This window comes from Lasioglossum baleicum, unplaced genomic scaffold, assembly GCF_051020765.1.
Source record: "Lasioglossum baleicum unplaced genomic scaffold, iyLasBale1 scaffold0027, whole genome shotgun sequence".
Lineage (NCBI taxonomy): Eukaryota > Metazoa > Arthropoda > Insecta > Hymenoptera > Halictidae > Lasioglossum > Lasioglossum baleicum.
Genome location: NW_027469087.1, coordinates 335,959 through 359,878, shown reverse-complemented (window position 1 = coordinate 359,878; position 23,920 = coordinate 335,959). Strand labels below are relative to the sequence as shown.

Sequence of the window (23,920 nt, the reverse complement as noted above, 5' to 3'; positions counted from 1 at the left end):
TCAATAAATGAAAACATGTATAGATAAAATAGATAAAATAAAAGTCAATAAATAAGTAAATAAATACAATGGACAAAAAACAACAAACATAAGAAGGGGGGGCAAAATAAAGGGGAATAAAAGATAAAGATAAAATTTATAATATAGAATAAAATGAAATATCATAAAATATAAGGAGGGGGGTCGACCGGCAGGTCGCATCTTTGTAGAGGGGGGAGGGGATTATTGCTCCACCTCGCCCCCCGCGACCTGCCCACCTCGGGGGCGCCTTAACGGCCAGCCCCCTTGGCGGCGGTGGAAGTACTAAGTAGTCCCACCGTCGCCATTACGTCTGCGGCCTCTTACAGGGGGCCGTCGGCCTCGTCGGGGTTGCCCCGTCGATGCTAGCCTCCTGGCGGAGAGGCGTTATCACAATCTCGCAGAAGGAGGCAAACGCTGCTCTTGACCTCTCGCTGCCGATCATGTGGTCCACCACGACCGGCAACGAGAGGTCCATCCCAATAACGCCTCTTAGGTCTCTGCGCGGCGCCGACCACGCTGGACATTCTTCCAGCGTATGCCGCGCAGAGTCCTGGGCCTCCTCGCAGTGGTGGCACTGCGATCCTCCCAGTGCCAGTTATGAACACACAGTTCGAGGAAACGGCGGTATGAAGGTAATTTAACTTATGCGCATGCATTGCTGCAACTTGTGCTGTATAATTTAGAATTTTTGTTACTGCGCCATCCGATTTTTATACATGTGCAAATACTCGTACACGCTGCATTGTATTTTTTTCCGCACGCGACAAGGAGGGGACAGAGGCGAGTTCCGGCTCGCGTCTGTCCCCTCCCCCCGTCCCACCACCCTGGTCGACCCGCATAAAACTTAAAAATATGATAAAATAAAATATAATATCAATAAATGAAAACGTGTATAGATAAAATAGATAAAATAAAAGTCAATAAATAAGTAAATAAATACAATGGACAAAAAACAACAAACATAAGAAGGGGGGGCAAAATAAAGGGGAATAAAAGATAAAGATAAAATTTATAATATAGAATAAAATGAAATATCATAAAATATAAGGAGGGGGGTCGACCGGCAGGTCGCATCTTTGTAGAGGGGGGAGGGGATTATTGCTCCACCTCGCCCCCCGCGACCTGCCCACCTCGGGGGTGCCTTAACGGCCAGCCCCCTTGGCGGCGGTGGAAGTACTAAGTAGTCCCACCGTCGCCATTACGTCTGCGGCCTCTTACAGGGGGCCGTCGGCCTCGTCGGGGTTGCCCCGTCGATGCTAGCCTCCTGGCGGAGAGGGGGTCGGCTTCCCCCTCCCTCTCCGCAGCCTCCTTCTGCGTTATCACAATCTCGCAGAAGGAGGCAAACGCTGCTCTTGACCTCTCGCTGCCGATCATGTGGTCCACCACGACCGGCAACGAGAGGTCCACCCCAATAACGCCCCTTAGGTCTCTGCGCGGCGCCGACCACGCTGGACATTCTTCCAGCGTATGCCGCGCAGAGTCCTGGGCCTCCTCGCAGTGGTGGCACTGCGATCCTCCCAGTGCCAGTTATGAACACACAGTTCGAGGAAACGGCGGTATGAAGGTAATTTAACTTATGCGCATGCATTGCTGCAACTTGTGCTGTATAATTTAGAATTTTTGTTACCGCGCCATCCGATTTTTATACATGTGCAAATACTCGTACACGCTGCATTGTATTTTTTTCCGCACGCGACAAGGAGGGGACAGAGGCGAGTTCCGGCTCGCGTCTGTCCCCTCCCCCCGTCCCACCACCCTGGTCGACCAGCATAAAACTTAAAAATATGATAAAATAAAATATAATATCAATAAATGAAAACGTGTATAGATAAAATAGATAAAATAAAAGTCAATAAATAAATAAATAATAATAAGTAAATAAATACAATGGACAAAAAACAACAAACATAAGAAGGGGGGGCAAAATAAAGGGGAATAAAAGATAAAGATAAAATTTATAATATAGAATAAAATGAAATATCATAAAATATAAGGAGGGGGGTCGACCGGCAGGTCGCATCTTTGTAGAGGGGGGAGGGGATTATTGCTCCACCTCGCCCCCCGCGACCTGCCCACCTCGGGGGCGCCTTAACGGCCAGCCCCCTTGGCGGCGGTGGAAGTACTAAGTAGTCCCACCGTCGCCATTACGTCTGCGGCCTCTTACAGGGGGCCATCGGCCTCGTCGGGGTTGCCCCGTCGATGCTAGCCTCCTGGCGGAGAGGGGGTCGGCTTCCCCCTCCCTCTCCGCAGCCTCCTTCTGCGTTATCACAATCTCGCAGAAGGAGGCAAACGCTGCTCTTGACCTCTCGCTGCCGATCATGTGGTCCACCACGACCGGCAACGAGAGGTCCATCCCAATAACGCCCCTTAGGTCTCTGCGCGGCGCCGACCACGCTGGACATTCTTCCAGCGTATGCCGCGCAGAGTCCTGGGCCTCCTCGCAGTGGTGGCACTGCGATCCTCCCAGTGCCAGTTATGAACACACAGTTCGAGGAAACGGCGGTATGAAGGTAATTTAACTTATGCGCATGCATTGCTGCAACTTGTGCTGTATAATTTAGAATTTTTGTTACTGCGCCATCCGATTTTTATACATGTGCAAATACTCGTACACGCTGCATTGTATTTTTTTCCGCACGCGACAAGGAGGGGACAGAGGCGAGTTCCGGCTCGCGTCTGTCCCCTCCCCCCGTCCCACCACCCTGGTCGACCCGCATAAAACTTTAAAATATGATAAAATAAAATATAAAATCAATAAATGAAAACGTGTATAGATAAAATAGATAAAATAAAAGTCAATAAATAAATAAATAACAATAAGTAAATAAATACAATGGACAAAAAACAACAAACATAAGAAGGGGGGGCAAAATAAAGGGGAATAAAAGATAAAGATAAAATTTATAATATAGAATAAAATGAAATATCATAAAATAAAAGGGGGGGGTCGACCGGCAGGTCGCATCTTTGTAGAGGGGGGAGGGGATTATTGCTCCACCTCGCCCCCCGCGACCTGCCCACCTCGGGGGCGCCTTAACGGCCAGCCCCCCTTGTCGGCGGTGGAAGTACTAAGTAGTCCCACCGTCGCCATTACGTCTGCGGCCTCTTACAGGGGGCCGTCGGCCTCGTCGGGGTTGCCCCGTCGATGCTAGCCTCCTGGCGGAGAGGGGGTCGGCTTCCCCCTCCCTCTCCGCAGCCTCCTTCTGCGTTATCACAATCTCGCAGAAGGAGGCAAACGCTGCTCTTGACCTCTCGCTGCCGATCATGTGGTCCACCACGACCGGCAACGAGAGGTCCATCCCAATAACGCCCCTTAGGTCTCTGCGCGGCGCCGACCACGCTGGACATTCTTCCAGCGTATGCCGCGCAGAGTCCTGGGCCTCCTCGCAGTGGTGGCACTGCGATCCTCCCAGTGCCAGTTATGAACACACAGTTTGAGGAAACGGCGGTATGAAGGTAATTTAACTTATGCGCATGCATTGCTGCAACTTGTGCTGTATAATTTAGAATTTTTGTTACCGCGCCATCCGATTTTTGTACATGTGCAAATACTCGTACACGCTGCATTGTATTTTTTTCCGCACGCGACAAGGAGGGGACAGAGGCGAGTTCCGGCTCGCGTCTGTCCCCTCCCCCCGTCCCACCACCCTGGTCGACCCGCATAAAACTTAAAAATATGATAAAATAAAATATAAAATCAATAAATGAAAACGTGTATAGATAAAATAGATAAAATAAAAGTCAATAAATAAATAAATAACAATAAGTAAATAAATACAATGGACAAAAAACAACAAACATAAGAAGGGGGGGCAAAATAAAGGGGAATAAAAGATAAAGATAAAATTTATAATACAGAATAAAATGATATATCATAAAATAAAAGGGGGGGGGTCGACCGGCAGGTCGCATCTTTGTAGAGGGGGGAGGGGATTATTGCTCCACCTCGCCCCCCGCGACCTGCCCACCTCGGGGGCGCCTTAACGGCCAGCCCCCCTTGTCGGCGGTGGAAGTACTAAGTAGTCCCACCGTCGCCATTACGTCTGCGGCCTCTTACAGGGGGCCGTCGGCCTCGTCGGGGTTGCCCCATCGATGCTAGCCTCCTGGCGGAGAGGGGGTCGGCTTCCCCCTCCCTCTCCACAGCCTCCTTCTGCGTTATCACAATCTCGCAGAAGGAGGCAAACGCTGCTCTTGACCTCTCGCTGCTGATCATGTGGTCCACCACGACCGGCAACGAGAGGTCCATCCCAATAACGCCCCTTAGGTCTCTGCGCGGCGCCGACCACGCTGGACATTCTTCCAGCGTATGCCGCGCAGAGTCCTGGGCCTCCTCGCAGTGGTGGCACTGCGATCCTCCCAGTGCCAGTTATGAACACACAGTTCGAGGAAACGGCGGTATGAAGGTAATTTAACTTATGCGCATGCATTGCTGCAACTTGTGCTGTATAATTTAGAATTTTTGTTACCGCGCCATCCGATTTTTATACATGTGCAAATACTCGTACACGCTGCATTGTATTTTTTTCCGCACGCGACAAGGAGGGGACAGAGGCGAGTTCCGGCTCGCGTCTGTCCCCTCCCCCCGTCCCACCACCCTGGTCGACCAGCATAAAACTTTAAAATATGATAAAATAAAATATAATATCAATAAATGAAAACGTGTATAGATAAAATAGATAAAATAAAAGTCAATAAATAAATAAATAATAATAAGTAAATAAATACAATGGACAAAAAACAACAAACATAAGAAGGGGGGGCAAAATAAAGGGGAATAAAAGATAAAGATAAAATTTATAATATAGAATAAAATGAAATATCATAAAATATAAGGAGGGGGGTCGACCGGCAGGTCGCATCTTTGTAGAGGGGGGAGGGGATTATTGCTCCACCTCGCCCCCCGCGACCTGCCCACCTCGGGGGCGCCTTAACGGCCAGCCCCCTTGGCGGCGGTGGAAGTACTAAGTAGTCCCACCGTCGCCATTACGTCTGCGGCCTCTTACAGGGGGCCATCGGCCTCGTCGGGGTTGCCCCGTCGATGCTAGCCTCCTGGCGGAGAGGGGGTCGGCTTCCCCCTCCCTCTCCGCAGCCTCCTTCTGCGTTATCACAATCTCGCAGAAGGAGGCAAACGCTGCTCTTGACCTCTCGCTGCCGATCATGTGGTCCACCACGACCGGCAACGAGAGGTCCATCCCAATAACGCCCCTTAGGTCTCTGCGCGGCGCCGACCACGCTGGACATTCTTCCAGCGTATGCCGCGCAGAGTCCTGGGCCTCCTCGCAGTGGTGGCACTGCGATCCTCCCAGTGCCAGTTATGAACACACAGTTCGAGGAAACGGCGGTATGAAGGTAATTTAACTTATGTGCATGCATTGCTGCAACTTGTGCTGTATAATTTAGAATTTTTGTTACTGCGCCATCCGATTTTTATACATGTGCAAATACTCGTACACGCTGCATTGTATTTTTTTCCGCACGCGACAAGGAGGGGACAGAGGCGAGTTCCGGCTCGCGTCTGTCCCCTCCCCCCGTCCCACCACCCTGGTCGACCAGCATAAAACTTTAAAATATGATAAAATAAAATATAAAATCAATAAATGAAAACGTGTATAGATAAAATAGATAAAATAAAAGTCAATAAATAAATAAATAATAATAAGTAAATAAATACAATGGACAAAAAACAACAAACATAAGAAGGGGGGCAAAATAAAGGGGAATAAAAGATAAAGATAAAATTTATAACATAGAATAAAATGAAATATCATAAAATATAAGGAGGGGGGTCGACCGGCAGGTCGCATCTTTGTAGAGGGGGGAGGGGATTATTGCTCCACCTCGCCCCCCGCGACCTGCCCACCTCGGGGGCGCCTTAACGGCCAGCCCCCTTGGCGGCGGTGGAAGTACTAAGTAGTCCCACCGTCGCCATTACGTCTGCGGCCTCTTACAGGGGGCCGTCGGCCTCGTCGGGGTTGCCCCGTCGATGCTAGCCTCCTGGCGGAGTGGGGGTCGGCTACCCCCTCCCTCTCCGCAGCCTCCTTCTGCGTTATCACAATCTCGCAGAAGGAGGCAAACGCTGCTCTTGACCTCTCGCTGCCGATCATGTGGTCCACCACGACCGGCAACGAGAGGTCCATCCCAATAACGCCCCTTAGGTCTCTGCGCGGCGCCGACCACGCTAGACATTCTTCCAGCGTATGCCGCGCAGAGTCCTGGGCCTCCTCGCAGTGGTGGCACTGCGATCCTCCCAGTGCCAGTTATGAACACACAGTTCGAGGAAACGGCGGTATGAAGGTAATTTAACTTATGCGCATGCATTGCTGCAACTTGTGCTGTATAATTTAGAATTTTTGTTACCGCGCCATCCGATTTTTATACATGTGCAAATACTCGTACACGCTGCATTGTATTTTTTTTCCGCACGCGACAAGGAGGGGACAGAGGCGAGTTCCGGCTCGCGTCTGTCCCCTCCCCCCGTCCCACCACCCTGGTCGACCCGCATAAAACTTAAAAATATGATAAAATAAAATATAATATCAATAAATGAAAACGTGTATAGATAAAATAGATAAAATAAAAGTCAATAAATAAGTAAATAAATACAATGGACAAAAAACAACAAACATAAGAAGGGGGGGCAAAATAAAGGGGAATAAAAGATAAAGATAAAATTTATAATATAGAATAAAATGAAATATCATAAAATATAAGGAGGGGGGTCGACCGGCAGGTCGCATCTTTGTAGAGGGGGGAAGGGATTATTGCTCCACCTCGCCCCCCGCGACCTGCCCACCTCGGGGGCGCCTTAACGGCCAGCCCCCTTGGCGGCGGTGGAAGTACTAAGTAGTCCCACCGTCGCCATTACGTCTGCGGCCTCTTACAGGGGGCCGTCGGCCTCGTCGGGGTTGCCCCGTCGATGCTAGCCTCCTGGCGGAGAGGGGGTCGGCTTCTCTCTCCCTCTCCGCAGCCTCCTTCTGCGTTATCACAATCTCGCAGAAGGAGGCAAACGCTGCTCTTGACCTCTCGCTGCCGATCATGTGGTCGACCACGACCGGCAACGAGAGGTCCATCCCAAAAGCGCCCCTTAGGTCTCTGCGCGGCGCCGACCACGCTGGACATTCTTCCAGCGTATGCCGCGCAGAGTCCTGGGCCTCCTCGCAGTGGTGGCACTGCGATCCTCCCAGTGCCAGTTATGAAGACACAGTTCGAGGAAACGGCGGTATGAAGGTAATTTAACTTATGCGCATGCATTGCTGCAACTTGTGCTGTATAATTTAGAATTTTTGTTACCGCGCCATCCGATTTTTATACATGTGCAAATACTCGTACACGCTGCATTGTATTTTTTTCCGCACGCGACAAGGAGGGGACAGAGGCGAGTTCCGGCTCGCGTCTGTCCCCTCCCCACGTCCCACCACCCTGGTCGACCCGCATAAAACTTAAAAATATGATAAAATAAAATATAAAATCAATAAATGAAAACGTGTATAGATAAAATAGATAAAATAAAAGTCAATAAATAAATAAATAACAATAAGTAAATAAATACAATGGACAAAAAACAACAAATATAAGAAGGGGGGGCAAAATAAAGGGGAATAAAAGATAAAGATAAAATTTATAATATAGAATAAAATGAAATATCATAAAATAAAAGGGGGGGGTCGACCGGCAGGTCGCATCTTTGTAGAGGGGGGAGGGGATTATTGCTCCACCTCGCCCCCCGCGACCTGCCCACCTCGGGGGCGCCTTAACGGCCAGCCCCCCTTGTCGGCGGTGGAAGTACTAAGTAGTCCCACCGTCGCCATTACGTCTGCGGCCTCTTACAGGGGGCCGTCGGCCTCGTCGGGGTTGCCCCGTCGATGCTAGCCTCCTGGCGGAGAGGGGGTCGGCTTCCCCCTCCCTCTCCGCAGCCTCCTTCTGCGTTATCACAATCTCGCAGAAGGAGGCATACGCTGCTCTTGACCTCTCGCTGCCGATCATGTGGTCCACCACGACCGGCAACGAGAGGTCCATCCCAATAACGCCCCTTAGGTCTCTGCGCGGCGCCGACCACGCTGGACATTCTTCCAGCGTATGCCGCGCAGAGTCCTGGGCCTCCTCGCAGTGGTGGCACTGCGATCCTCCCAGTGCCAGTTATGAACACACAGTTTGAGGAAACGGCGGTATGAAGGTAATTTAACTTATGCGCATGCATTGCTGCAACTTGTGCTGTATAATTTAGAATTTTTGTTACCGCGCCATCCGATTTTTGTACATGTGCAAATACTCGTACACGCTGCATTGTATTTTTTTCCGCACGCGACAAGGAGGGGACAGAGGCGAGTTCCGGCTCGCGTCTGTCCCCTCCCCCCGTCCCACCACCCTGGTCGACCCGCATAAAACTTAAAAATATGATAAAATAAAATATAAAATCAATAAATGAAAACGTGTATAGATAAAATAGATAAAATAAAAGTCAATAAATAAATAAATAACAATAAGTAAATAAATACAATGGACAAAAAACAACAAACATAAGAAGGGGGGGCAAAATAAAGGGGAATAAAAGATAAAGATAAAATTTATAATACAGAATAAAATGATATATCATAAAATAAAAGGGGGGGGGTCGACCGGCAGGTCGCATCTTTGTAGAGGGGGGAGGGGATTATTGCTCCACCTCGCCCCCCGCGACCTGCCCACCTCGGGGGCGCCTTAACGGCCAGCCCCCCTTGTCGGCGGTGGAAGTACTAAGTAGTCCCACCGTCGCCATTACGTCTGCGGCCTCTTACAGGGGGCCGTCGGCTTCGTCGGGGTTGCCCCATCGATGCTAGCCTCCTGGCGGAGAGGGGGTCGGCTTCCCCCTCCCTCTCCACAGCCTCCTTCTGCGTTATCACAATCTCGCAGAAGGAGGCAAACGCTGCTCTTGACCTCTCGCTGCTGATCATGTGGTCCACCACGACCGGCAACGAGAGGTCCATCCCAATAACGCCCCTTAGGTCTCTGCGCGGCGCCGACCACGCTGGACATTCTTCCAGCGTATGCCGCGCAGAGTCCTGGGCCTCCTCGCAGTGGTGGCACTGCGATCCTCCCAGTGCCAGTTATGAACACACAGTTCGAGGAAACGGCGGTATGAAGGTAATTTAACTTATGCGCATGCATTGCTGCAACTTGTGCTGTATAATTTAGAATTTTTGTTACCGCGCCATCCGATTTTTATACATGTGCAAATACTCGTACACGCTGCATTGTATTTTTTTCCGCACGCGACAAGGAGGGGACAGAGGCGAGTTCCGGCTCGCGTCTGTCCCCTCCCCACGTCCCACCACCCTGGTCGACCCGCATAAAACTTAAAAATATGATAAAATAAAATATAAAATCAATAAATGAAAACGTGTATAGATAAAATAGATAAAATAAAAGTCAATAAATAAATAAATAACAATAAGTAAATAAATACAATGGACAAAAAACAACAAACATAAGAAGGGGGGGCAAAATAAAGGGGAATAAAAGATAAAGATAAAATTTATAATATAGAATAAAATGAAATATCATAAAATAAAAGGGGGGGGTCGACCGGCAGGTCGCATCTTTGTAGAGGGGGGAGGGGATTATTGCTCCACCTCGCCCCCCGCGACCTGCCCACCTCGGGGGCGCCTTAACGGCCAGCCCCCCTTGTCGGCGGTGGAAGTACTAAGTAGTCCCACCGTCGCCATTACGTCTGCGGCCTCTTACAGGGGGCCGTCGGCCTCGTCGGGGTTGCCCCGTCGATGCTAGCCTCCTGGCGGAGAGGGGGTCGGCTTCCCCCTCCCTCTCCGCAGCCTCCTTCTGCGTTATCACAATCTCGCAGAAGGAGGCAAACGCTGCTCTTGACCTCTCGCTGCCGATCATGTGGTCCACCACGACCGGCAACGAGAGGTCCATCCCAATAACGCCCCTTAGGTCTCTGCGCGGCGCCGACCACGCTGGACATTCTTCCAGCGTATGCCGCGCAGAGTCCTGGGCCTCCTCGCAGTGGTGGCACTGCGATCCTCCCAGTGCCAGTTATGAACACACAGTTTGAGGAAACGGCGGTATGAAGGTAATTTAACTTATGCGCATGCATTGCTGCAACTTGTGCTGTATAATTTAGAATTTTTGTTACCGCGCCATCCGATTTTTGTACATGTGCAAATACTCGTACACGCTGCATTGTATTTTTTTCCGCACGCGACAAGGAGGGGACAGAGGCGAGTTCCGGCTCGCGTCTGTCCCCTCCCCCCGTCCCACCACCCTGGTCGACCCGCATAAAACTTAAAAATATGATAAAATAAAATATAAAATCAATAAATGAAAACGTGTATAGATAAAATAGATAAAATAAAAGTCAATAAATAAATAAATAACAATAAGTAAATAAATACAATGGACAAAAAACAACAAACATAAGAAGGGGGGGCAAAATAAAGGGGAATAAAAGATAAAGATAAAATTTATAATACAGAATAAAATGATATATCATAAAATAAAAGGGGGGGGGTCGACCGGCAGGTCGCATCTTTGTAGAGGGGGGAGGGGATTATTGCTCCACCTCGCCCCCCGCGACCTGCCCACCTCGGGGGCGCCTTAACGACCAGCCCCCCTTGTCGGCGGTGGAAGTACTAAGTAGTCCCACCGTCGCCATTACGTCTGCGGCCTCTTACAGGGGGCCGTCGGCTTCGTCGGGGTTGCCCCATCGATGCTAGCCTCCTGGCGGAGAGGGGGTCGGCTTCCCCCTCCCTCTCCACAGCCTCCTTCTGCGTTATCACAATCTCGCAGAAGGAGGCAAACGCTGCTCTTGACCTCTCGCTGCTGATCATGTGGTCCACCACGACCGGCAACGAGAGGTCCATCCCAATAACGCCCCTTAGGTCTCTGCGCGGCGCCGACCACGCTGGACATTCTTCCAGCGTATGCCGCGCAGAGTCCTGGGCCTCCTCGCAGTGGTGGCACTGCGATCCTCCCAGTGCCAGTTATGAACACACAGTTCGAGGAAACGGCGGTATGAAGGTAATTTAACTTATGCGCATGCATTGCTGCAACTTGTGCTGTATAATTTAGAATTTTTGTTACCGCGCCATCCGATTTTTATACATGTGCAAATACTCGTACACGCTGCATTGTATTTTTTTCCGCACGCGACAAGGAGGGGACAGAGGCGAGTTCCGGCTCGCGTCTGTCCCCTCCCCCAGTCCCACCACCCTGGTCGACCCGCAGAAAACTTAAAAATATGATAAAATAAAATATAAAATCAATAAATGAAAACGTGTATAGATAAAATAGATAAAATAAAAGTCAATAAATAAATAAATAATAATAAGTAAATAAATACAATGGACAAAAAACAACAAACATAAGAAGGGGGGCAAAATAAAGGGGAATAAAAGATAAAGATAAAATTTATAATATAGAATAAAATGAAATATCATAAAATAAAAGGGGGGGGTCGACCGGCAGGTCGCATCTTTGTAGAGGGGGGAGGGGATTATTGCTCCACCTCGCCCCCCGCGACCTGCCCACCTCGGGGGCGCCTTAACGGCCAGCCCCCCTTGTCGGCGGTGGAAGTACTAAGTAGTCCCACCGTCGCCATTACGTCTGCGGCCTCTTACAGGGGGCCGTCGGCCTCGTCGGGGTTGCCCCGTCGATGCTAGCCTCCTGGCGGAGAGGGGGTCGGCTTCCCCCTCCCTCTCCGCAGCCTCCTTCTGCGTTATCACAATCTCGCAGAAGGAGGCAAACGCTGCTCTTGACCTCTCGCTGCCGATCATGTGGTCGACCACGACCGGCAACGAGAGGTCCATCCCAAAAGCGCCCCTTAGGTCTCTGCGCGGCGCCGACCACGCTGGACATTATTCCAGCGTATGCCGCGCAGAGTCCTGGGCCTCCTCGCAGTGGTGGCACTGCGATCCTCCCAGTGCCAGTTATGAACACACAGTTCGAGGAAACGGCGGTATGAAGGTAATTTAACTTATGCGCATGCATTGCTGCAACTTGTGCTGTATAATTTAGAATTTTTGTTACCGCGCCATCCGATTTTTATACATGTGCAAATACTCGTACACGCTGCATTGTATTTTTTTCCGCACGCGACAAGGAGGGGACAGAGGCGAGTTCCGGCTCGCGTCTGTCCCCTCCCCCCGTCCCACCACCCTGGTCGACCAGCATAAAACTTTAAAATATGATAAAATAAAATATAATATTGTTACGTCCCGGGTCGGATATGATCCGACGAAACGACGCCCAGACGGGGCGGGGACGTAACCGGACCAATTTATTTAAGACGATCTTAGATCCACGTGGCGCGTAACGTCCACGTCTGATCAGGGACCCGATACCGGCGTTCGTCGTTGTTGAAAAGGGGCGAAGAGGGAAATGAATGGACGTCGTCCGGCGAGGATGTCGCGACGGAGCGACGAACTGCGCGATGACGGTGACAGCTCCCTGCGATCAGAGTGTCACTATGTGGGCGTGTTGTGTGTGACTCGTCCGAACGCGTGGGTTGTTCGATTCGTGACAGGATTCTCGACCGAAGGGAAATTAGTGTTCTCTCGGTACCGAGCACCCTCTGGGCTCAGACGTACACGATTGATACACCAATTTTAGGGGTTATAGGAACGAATGTGAGGAATGTGAGGAATCGATCGACGGACCGATCGGGATTGAACAACCCGGAGACGCACACGCACACACGCACACACTCGCGATCACTTTAACCGGTCACTGGGAACGACACTTTAGAAGTGGAAGATATCGAGGAGCAGGATGTTGCTGAATAAAGCTGCGAAGTAATAGGTCTAAACAAACAAAGTATAATGAACCAGAATAGATACAAAGTAATGATTTGCGAGCAGAACTCGTGCAACAAAATAGCGCAGAAATAGCAATTGTAATAAGAATTATAAAGCGAGCGAGCTCGTGTGAACAAAGTAGCTCAGAAATAGCAATTGTGATAAGAATTATAAAGCGAGCGAGCTCGTGTGAACAAAATAGCGCAGAAATAGCAATTGTGATAAGAATTATAAAGCGAGCGAGCTCGTGTGAACAAAATAGCGCCAAATTAACAAAAATAGCAATTGCAATACGAATAGTAATGCGAGCAAGCTCGTATAAGCCAAATAACACAAAATTAACAATTGAAATGTGAATAATAAAGCGAGCAAAATCGCATAAACAAGATAGCACGAAAATAGTAATTATAAATTTGAAATGATAATGCGAGTAAGCTCGTACAACAAAATAACGGTGACGGTTTACGAGTAACCTCGTACGACCAATAAACCAGAATAATATCTGTAAATACGTAATAATAATCTACGAGCAGACTCGAATAACAATTTAGAACCAAATGATATATAAAGAAATAGTGTAAATGGTAAGGAGCAATACGACCTGAATATCGTGAACGATCTGAAATAGAGTCCGAAAACGCGAGAAAAGACTGAGTCGAACTGAATTCGATTGAAGACGCGAGAGAACTGAATTAGTAGAATTCCGAAACTGGAAGAGAGTGAACTAGAAGAGAGTCTGAACTGGAAGCGGGTCTGAACTAGAAGAGAGTTTGAACTAGAAGAGAGCGATTCGCGCGATTTCGTCTTATTTATAATGAGAGCGCGGACCATAGGGATTCGGTGAACCGTGAAGTCCTTTGTCTAAATCGTACGAGGTACGGACGAATATGTTGTCGTCGATGTATACTTTTCGCTGTTTGAACGAGGCGACGGTTTAGATGTACGTACACCTGTACTCGCGGTTGCCATGCTGGCGTCCGCTTGTACCGGTGGCTATTGCGTCTTTTCCGATTCCCTATGTTCACGCTCACGGGGATATGTATATATATGTATATACGGCGAGAATTTGCTCGTATGAAGGAGGCCGACGCAAGACGTCGGTACGACGTTACACCTTACCCCTTGGGGGCGCGAATTTTTCCGGCGGGAATGTGGCGAAACGCGGATGCTGCTGGCGATTGTCGAGTATGGGGGGGGTGGGGTCAGCTGGGGAAACTCCAAATCCAACGTCGGACGACGTCACACCTTCCTTCTCGGGATGGCGACTTTCCGGGGGGGGCTCTTCGGGCGCGATGCCCTACCAGACGACGAAGTGGCATTAGGGCGCTGGACTGTTGGCTCTCGGTGGTAGCAGATATTGCCGGAGCTCCTCAACGTGTGGACTGTTCCTGAAGATCGTTTCGGCCACAACGATGCTCAGCCGTTCCCCGCATTCGCCGCAGTCCAACGGGGGTTGCGTACGAAACAGCGGGCCCTTGCAATTCGCGCAAGTGTTTCTCATCCACCTGATCCACTGAATGGAGTGGATGTGGAACGCCTCTCCGGTCCCTTGTATGTGTGGGCTGCAACGCTGGCAGACGTCCCGGCCTTTGGTGTCGGAGTAGACAGTTCCCCGGTAGCACTGGTGCCAGTCAAAGGGAGAGCTGAACCTGACGGCTTTCTCTTCAGGAGTAGGTGCTGGCTGTCCCAGAATACGACCTTGGTCATGGCTATTGCCAGCCGGTATGGGCATTTTTGTAGTTTACAGGGTTCCACGAAGGTGGAGGCTGCACGCCCTGCACATCTTCGTTCCATTGGAATCGGAGGATATGGTCCCCTTGTAACCAGGGAACTCGTCGAATCGGCTCGTGTACTGGGCTGCCTTCTCGGCTGAAATAGCACAGCCATGATATGCTCTGCAGAGATTTGGCGTGTTGTGTCTCAAAACGTAGGGCCATCCTGCGTGTCGAGGCAGTTTCCTTTTTGGAAGGGACAGGCTTGTCCGGAGTGCAGGTGAATTGGAGGAGTCACCGTATGCGGTTCCAATGCTACGGCCATCGTTTCGGATCTCGCCGGGCAGTATGAGGCTACGGGAGGTCGTTGAGCTTGGTTGGGTTTGGGTGATTTGGGCGGGCGGCGTGATGTACGGTGTTCCCACGGAGCGTAGACTGAAGCAGGTTCCGTTGGTAGTTGACAACAGGTATCCTCGGCGTCTGTTGCGAACTACTGGGACGCGCGAATGTCGATCGTCTATATTTCCAGGCTGTACATTTTCTTTGGACAGCCTGTTTAATTTGTCGCGACGCTTCTTTGACTTCCTCCGCGCAATCCAAGAGGAAATTATATGCGCGCAGTCTGGAATTTGTCTGATTTTGTCGTGTATGATTTCCTCGTGGGTTGGCGGAGGGTGGTATTGATGAATACGCGTAACGGTATCGCTAATGGCGAGGATTTCGCGTTCGCATGCGTGGGCGCTTCCACGTCGATCTTTCTGGAGATAGGAGAGATCGTGGTTGTCTCGTGGTAAAGATTTTACCTTTTCAATCTCATCTGGATTGAGGTGAGTCAGTGGGATCGTTTCGTAGTGTTCTGTCACACTCGGAGTAGCATCTTGTGGGGAGAAATGAACTCTCTTTGCTTCGAGGTCTGGAATTGGCGCGAGGTGATCATTTTTGATCGACTCGTACGGTCGAGTCGTACGAGATGTAGCGAGATGGTCCGAAACAGTTTCGGACTGTGGATTTGAATTAGAAATAGAATTATCCGAAGCCGATTCGGACTTTGGATTCGAGTTTGAAATAGAATGATCCGAAACCGATTCGGATGTTGAGTTTGAATTAGAATTAGAATAATCCGAAGCGGATTCGGATTTTGAATTTGAATTAGAATTAGAATGATCCGAAGCGGATTCGGATTTTGAGTTTGAGTTAGCAATAAAATAATCCGAAGCGGATTCGGATTTTGAATTTGAAATAGAAATAAAACAATCCGAAGCGGATTCGGATTTTGGGTTTGGCGCGAGCTGATCGATGTCGATCGACTCGCACGACCGGCTCGTGCGAGATGTGAAATTAGTAAACTGTTCCGAAACTGATCCGGAATCAGAAATGGGTTTGGGGTGGGAATTGAAAGGGTGGGCTTCGATCTCTTCTACCTTCAGTACCGGTAGGGAGGAGGTCGCCGCTTCGGTCAGTGCAACGCTGCACCGTGGGCTGGCCTTTCCGCGATTGTTTGTGACTCGGCAGTCACCTAAAACTACGTTCGGCTTAATATCTAGGCGAGAAATGTGTCCGGCACTTGGACCATTTACATCGACGGTGACGCACGCTACGGTACGGGCCTCAACCGTGTGCTCGCGCGGATTTGAGAACGGAATAGAGACGTTATCGCGCACGACTGGTTGATTTGTGAGAGAGATTTCGGCTCGCTGTCTGTTCTGCGGGGGTTCGTATCGGCGCGGAGGCGGGAGGGGTCGAGACGCGTTTACAGAATATGAAGGATCCGCGGTACGCCAGGGTTCGCGGTAAGCGGGCGTGGGTCGGTCAAAACCCGACGTCGTTCGTCGCTCAAGAGTAGGGCTACGCGAATCGTATCCGTCGCGGGGAGGGTAACCGTAGCAGTCGCGACGTAAAGGCGTACGATTGCGGGGTTTGTGAGATTCGCGAAATTCGCGAGGAGGGGAATCATATTGGTCGCGATTCTCGGGGGTGCGACGTCGAGGCTCGGGGGAATAATAATCGCGGCGATTGGGCGTAGAGGAACGTGCCTCTGAAAAATGTGCGCGGCGATAATCGTCGCGAAGGGGTTCTTGGTATCGGAGTTTATCGAGTTCGTATTGTTTATAGGCGGAAATGGCCTCGTCGAAAACGATTCGTAACGGCTCGTTTCGGAACGGCCGGACCTCTGCGCGTAATGTGGGGATGAGGCCGCGAATGAAACTGTCTATAGTGAGGGTGTCGATATCGTCGACGTTGGTCCCGTCGCGGTGGCAATCGAGGATCGCGGTGCGTAAGTCTTTTACGCGACTGATAAAGTCAAGCACGTGTTCGGTGGGCCGCTGCGAGATGCTTGCCAGTTCGCCTCGGTACTGGTCAACGAAACGATGGGGACTCAGCACGTCTTTAAGACGGCTGCAGAGGTCTGAAATAGTGGAGCAATCTTCGTCCTCCACGGCCGCGTAGGCGCGACTGCGGAGCTTGTTGCAGACGAGTTTGGTCAGCGTGTGTTCTGCGTACGCGGGTATGACCTCGCGTGCGCGTTTGCACGCTCGGATGAATTGTAGGACGGTCATATTACTGCCATCGAAGGTGGGTATGAATTCTACTGCTTGCTTAACAGTGAAATTCACAGGGTCTGGGCGAGGAGCTTCGGTAAAGGGGGTTGAATCGTAGCGGGGGCGGAAGCGTGCAGCGTTCGAGTCAAGGTGGTTCAAACGCATCTCATGAAGGTCGCGACGCATTGCTAGGAGTTCATTTTCACGCGCGCGTTGTTCTGACTCGCGTAGGCTCGCCGCGGTTTCAAGGGCGGCGACGCGTTCTTGAAGGATGGCTTCTTTCCTGGCGAGTTCCAATTGGAACGCGAACAGGTCCGAGGAGGAGAGGGGTGAGGGCACGTTCGAACTCAATTTTGATGCAGCGGAATCCATCGTGAAGAGAAAGGGTTAGGCGATACAGGGCCGCCAAAGAGCGGGAAAGAAAAGGAATTTCGATTAGATTTTCAGCAACGAACAACCGGCTTTATTCGGCGATCGTCGTGTCCTACCGACTGCGCCAAAAATAACCTCCTGTTACGTCCCGGGTCGGATATGATCCGACGAAACGACGCCCAGACGGGGCGGGGACGTAACCGGACCAATTTATTTAAGACGATCTTAGATCCACGTGGCGCGTAACGTCCACGTCTGATCAGGGACCCGATACCGGCGTTCGTCGTTGTTGAAAAGGGGCGAAGAGGGAAATGAATGGACGTCGTCCGGCGGGGATGTCGCGACGGAGCGACGAACTGCGCGATGACGGTGACAGCTCCCTGCGATCAAAGTGTCACTATGTGGGCGTGTTGTGTGTGACTCGTCCGAACGCGTGGGTTGTTCGATTCGTGACAGGATTCTCGACCGAAGGGAAATTAGTGTTCTCTCGGTACCGAGCACCCTCTGGGCTCAGACGTACACGATTGATACACCAATTTTAGGGGTTATAGGAACGAATGTGAGGAATGTGAGGAATCGATCGACGGACCGATCGGGATTGAACAACCCGGAGACGCACACGCACACACGCACACACGCACACACTCGCGATCACTTTAACCGGTCACTGGGAACGACACTTTAGAAGTGGAAGATATCGAGGAGCAGGATGTTGCTGAATAAAGCTGCGAAGTAATAGGTCTAAACAAACAAAGTATAATGAACCAGAATAGATACAAAGTAATGATTTGCGAGCAGAACTCGTGCAACAAAATAGCGCAGAAATAGCAATTGTAATAAGAATTATAAAGCGAGCGAGCTCGTGTGAACAAAGTAGCGCAGAAATAGCAATTGTGATAAGAATTATAAAGCGAGCGAGCTCGTGTGAACAAAATAGCGCAGAAATAGCAATTGTGATAAGAATTATAAAGCGAGCGAGCTCGTGTGAACAAAATAGCGCCAAATTAACAAAAATAGCAATTGCAATACGAATAGTAATGCGAGCAAGCTCGTATAAGCCAAATAACACAAAATTAACAATTGAAATGTGAATAATAAAGCGAGCAAAATCGCATAAACAAGATAGCACGAAAATAGTAATTATAAATTTGAAATGATAATGCGAGTAAGCTCGTACAACAAAATAACGGTGACGGTTTACGAGTAACCTCGTACGACCAATAAACCAGAATAATATCTGTAAATACGTAATAATAATCTACGAGCAGACTCGAATAACAATTTAGAACCAAATGATATATAAAGAAATAGTGTAAATGGTAAGGAGCAATACGACCTGAATATCGTGAACGATCTGAAATAGAGTCCGAAAACGCGAGAAAAGACTGAGTCGAACTGAATTCGATTGAAGACGCGAGAGAACTGAATTAGTAGAATTCCGAAACTGGAAGAGAGTGAACTAGAAGAGAGTCTGAACTGGAAGCGGGTCTGAACTAGAAGAGAGTTTGAACTAGAAGAGAGCGATTCGCGCGATTTCGTCTTATTTATAATGAGAGCGCGGACCATAGGGATTCGGTGAACCGTGAAGTCCTTTGTCTAAATCGTACGAGGTACGGACGAATATGTTGTCGTCGATGTATACTTTTCGCTGTTTGAACGAGGCGACGGTTTAGATGTACGTACACCTGTACTCGCGGTTGCCATGCTGGCGTCCGCTTGTACCGGTGGCTATAGCGTCTTTTCCGATTCCCTATGTTCACGCTCACGGGGATATGTATATATATGTATATACGGCGAGAATTTGCTCGTATGAAGGAGGCCGACGCAAGACGTCGGTACGACGTTACAATATCAATAAATGAAAACGTGTATAGATAAAATAGATAAAATAAAAGTCAATAAATAAATAAATAATAATAAGTAAATAAATACAATGGACAAAAAACAACAAACATAAGAAGGGGGGGCAAAATAAAGGGGAATAAAAGATAAAGATAAAATTTATAATATAGAATAAAATGAAATATCATAAAATATAAGGAGAGGGGTCGACCGGCAGGTCGCATCTTTGTAGAGGGGGGAGGGGATTATTGCTCCACCTCGCCCCCCGCGACCTGCCCACCTCGGGGGCGCCTTAACGGCCAGCCCCCTTGGCGGCGGTGGAAGTACTAAGTAGTCCCACCGTCGCCATTACGTCTGCGGCCTCTTACAGGGGGCCGTCGGCCTCGTCGGGGTTGCCCCGTCGATGCTAGCCTCCTGGCGGAGAGGGGGTCGGCTTCCCCCTCCCTCTCCGCAGCCTCCTTCTGCGTTATCACAATCTCGCAGAAGGAGGCAAACGCTGCTCTTGACCTCTCGCTGCCGATCATGTGGTCCACCACGACCGGCAACGAGAGGTCCATCCCAATAACGCCCCTTAGGTCTCTGCGCGGCGCCGACCACGCTGGACATTCTTCCAGCGTATGCCGCGCAGAGTCCTGGGCCTCCTCGCAGTGGTGGCACTGCGATCCTCCCAGTGCCAGTTATGAACACACAGTTCGAGGAAACGGCGGTATGAAGGTAATTTAACTTATGCGCATGCATTGCTGCAACTTGTGCTGTATAATTTAGAATTTTTGTTACCGCGCCATCCGATTTTTATACATGTGCAAATACTCGTACACGCTGCATTGTATTTTTTTCCGCACGCGACAAGGAGGGGACAGAGGCGAGTTCCGGCTCGCGTCTGTCCCCTCCCCCCGTCCCACCACCCTGGTCGACCCGCATAAAACTTAAAAATATGATAAAATAAAATATAATATCAATAAATGAAAACGTGTATAGATAAAATAGATAAAATAAAAGTCAATAAATAAGTAAATAAATACAATGGACAAAAAACAACAAACATAAGAAGGGGGGGCAAAATAAAGGGGAATAAGAGATAAAGATAAAATTTATAATATAGAATAAAATGAAATATCATAAAATATAAGGAGGGGGGTCGACCGGCAGGTCGCATCTTTGTAGAGGGGGGAGGGGATTATTGCTCCACCTCGCCCCCCGCGACCTGCCCACCTCGGGGGCGCCTTAACGGCCAGCCCCCTTGGCGGCGGTGGAAGTACTAAGTAGTCCCACCGTCGCCATTACGTCTGCGGCCTCTTACAGGGGGCCGTCGGCCTCGTCGGGGTTGCCCCGTCGATGCTAGCCTCCTGGCGGAGAGGGGGTCGGCTTCCCCCTCCCTCTCCGCAGCCTCCTTCTGCGTTATCACAATCTCGCAGAAGGAGGCAAACGCTGCTCTTGACCTCTCGCTGCCGATCATGTGGTCCACCACGACCGGCAACGAGAGGTCCACCCCAATAACGCCCCTTAGGTCTCTGCGCGGCGCCGACCACGCTGGACATTCTTCCAGCGTATGCCGCGCAGAGTCCTGGGCCTCCTCGCAGTGGTGGCACTGCGATCCTCCCAGTGCCAGTTATGAACACACAGTTCGAGGAAACGGCGGTATGAAGGTAATTTAACTTATGCGCATGCATTGCTGCAACTTGTGCTGTATAATTTAGAATTTTTGTTACCGCGCCATCCGATTTTTATACATGTGCAAATACTCGTACACGCTGCATTGTATTTTTTTCCGCACGCGACAAGGAGGGGACAGAGGCGAGTTCCGGCTCGCGTCTGTCCCCTCCCCCCGTCCCACCACCCTGGTCGACCGGCATAAAACTTAAAAATATGATAAAATAAAATATAATATCAATAAATGAAAACGTGTATAGATAAAATAGATAAAATAAAAGTCAATAAATAAGTAAATAAATACAATGGACAAAAAACAACAAACATAAGAAGGGGGGGCAAAATAAAGGGGAATAAAAGATAAAGATAAAATTTATAATATAGAATAAAATGAAATATCATAAAATATAAGGAGGGGGGTCGACCGGCAGGTCGCATCTTTGTAGAGGGGGGAGGGGATTATTGCTCCACCTCGCCCCCCGCGACCTGCCCACCTCGGGGGCGCCTTAACGGCCAGCCCCCCTTGGCGGCGGTGGAAGTACTAAGTAGTCCCACCGTCGCCATTACGTCTGCGGCCTCTTACAGGGGGCCGTCGGCCTCGTCGGGGTTGCCCCGTCGATGCTAGCCTCCTGGCGGAGAGGGGGTCGGCTTCTCTCTCCCTCTCCGCAGCCTCCTTCTGCGTTATCACAATCTCGCAGAAGGAGGCAAACGCTGCTCTTGACCTCTCGCTGCCGATCATGTGGTCCACCACGACCGGCAACGAGAGGTCCATCCCAATAACGCCCCTTAGGTCTCTGCGCGGCGCCGACCACGCTGGACATTCTTCCAGCGTATGCCGCGCAGAGTCCTGGGCCTCCTCGCAGTGGTGGCACTGCGATCCTCCCAGTGCCAGTTATGAACACACAGTTCGAGGAAACGGCGGTATGAAGGTAATTTAACTTATGCGCATGCATTGCTGCAACTTGTGCTGTATGATTTAGAATTTTTGTTATCGTGCCATCCGATTTTTATACATGTGCAAATACTCGTACACGCTGCATTGTATTTTTTTCCGCACGCGACAAGGAGGGGACAGAGGCGAGTTCCGGCTCGCGTCTGTCCCCTCCCCCCGTCCCACCACCCTGGTCGGCCCGCATAAAACTTAAAAATATGATAAAATAAAATATAAAATCAATAAATGAAAACGTGTATAGATAAAATAGATAAAATAAAAGTCAATAAATAAGTAAATAAATACAATGGACAAAAAACAACAAACATAAGAAGGGGGGCAAAATAAAGGGGAATAAAAGATAAAGATAAAATTTATAATATAGAATAAAATGAAATATCATAAAATAAAAGGAGGGGGGTCGACCGGCAGGTCGCATCTTTGTAGAGGGGGGAGGGGATTATTGCTCCACCTCGCCCCCCGCGACCTGCCCAACTCGGGGGCGCCTTAACGGCCAGCCCCCCTTGGCGGCGGTGGAAGTACTAAGTAGTCCCACCGTCGCCATTACGTCTGCGGCCTCTTACAGGGGGCCGTCGGCCTCGTCGGGGTTGCCCCGTCGATGCTAGCCTCCTGGCGGTGGGGGGGTCGGCTTCTCTCTCCCTCTCCGCAGCCTCCTTCTGCGTTATCACAATCTCGCAGAAGGAGGCAAACGCTGCTCTTGACCTCTCGCTGCCGATCATGTGGTCGACCACGACCGGCAACGAGAGGTCCATCCCAAAAGCGCCCCTTAGGTCTCTGCGCGGCGCCGACCACGCTGGACATTCTTCCAGCGAATGCCGCGCAGAGTCCTGGGCCTCCTCGCAGTGGTGGCACTGCGATCCTCCCAGTGCCAGTCATGAACACACAGTTTGAGGAAACGGCGGTATGAAGGTAATTTAACTTATGCGCATGCATTGCTGCAACTTGTGCTGTATAATTTAGAATTTTTGTTACCGCGCCATCCGATTTTTATACATGTGCAAATACTCGTACACGCTGCATTGTATTTTTTCCGCACGCGACAAGGAGGGGACAGAAGCGAGTTCCGGCTCGCGTCTGTCCCCTCCCCCCGTCCCACCCCCCTGGTCAACCCGCATAAAACTTAAAAATATGATAAAATAAAATATAAAATCAACAAATGAAAACGTGTATAGATAAAATAGATAAAATAAAAGTCAATAAATAAATAAATAAATAATAATAAGTAAATAAATACAATGGACAAAAAACAACAAACATAAGAAGGGGGGGCAAAATAAAGGGGAATAAAAGATAAAGATAAAATTTATAATATAGATTAAAATGAAATATCATAAAATAAAAGGAGGGGGGTCCACCGGCAGGTCGCATCTTTGTAGAGGGGGGAGGGGATTATTGCTCCACCTCGCCCCCCGCGACCTGCCCACCTCGGGGGCGCCTTAACGGCCAGCCCCCCTTGGCGGCGGTGGAAGTACTAAGTAGTCCCACCGCCGCCATTACGTCTGCGGCCGCTTACAGGGGGCCGTCGGCCTCGTCGGGGTTGCCCCGTCGATGCGAGCCTCCTGGCGGAGAGGGGGTCGGCTTCCCTCTCCCTCTCCGCAGCCTCCTTCTGCGTTTTCACAATCTCGCAGAAGGAGGCAAACGCTGCTCTTGACCTCTCGCTGCCGATCATGTGGTCGACCACGACCGGCAACGAGAGGTCCATCCCAAAAGCGCCCCTTAGGTCTCTGCGCGGCGCCGACCACGCTGGACATTCTTCCAGCGTATGCCGCGCAGAGTCCTGGGCCTCCTCGCAGTGGTGGCACTGCGATCCTCCCAGTGCCAGTTATGAACACACAGTTCGAGGAAACGGCGGTATGAAGGTAATTTAACTTATGCGCATGCATTGCTGCAACTTGTGCTGTATAATTTAGAATTTTTGTTACCGCGCCATCCGATTTTTATACATGTGCAAATACTCGTACACGCTGCATTGTATTTTTTTCCGCACGCGACAAGGAGGGGACAGAGGAGTGTCCGGCTCGCGTCTGTCCCCTCCCCCCGTCC

General features: G+C 50.0%; 1 protein-coding gene across 1 annotated transcript in view; it reads left to right on the top strand.

Moving 5' to 3' along the window:
• The window catches only part of LOC143219375 (uncharacterized), a 109,722-nt gene that overhangs the window by 69,304 nt on the left and 16,498 nt on the right, over positions 1 to 23,920 (top strand). Inside the window, exons 4-5 of the mRNA XM_076445390.1 lie at positions 14,741 to 14,988; positions 16,066 to 16,120. Of these exons, the coding sequence (XP_076301505.1) occupies positions 14,741 to 14,988; positions 16,066 to 16,120 (303 nt within the window). The remainder of the gene's footprint in view (positions 1 to 14,740; positions 14,989 to 16,065; positions 16,121 to 23,920) is intronic.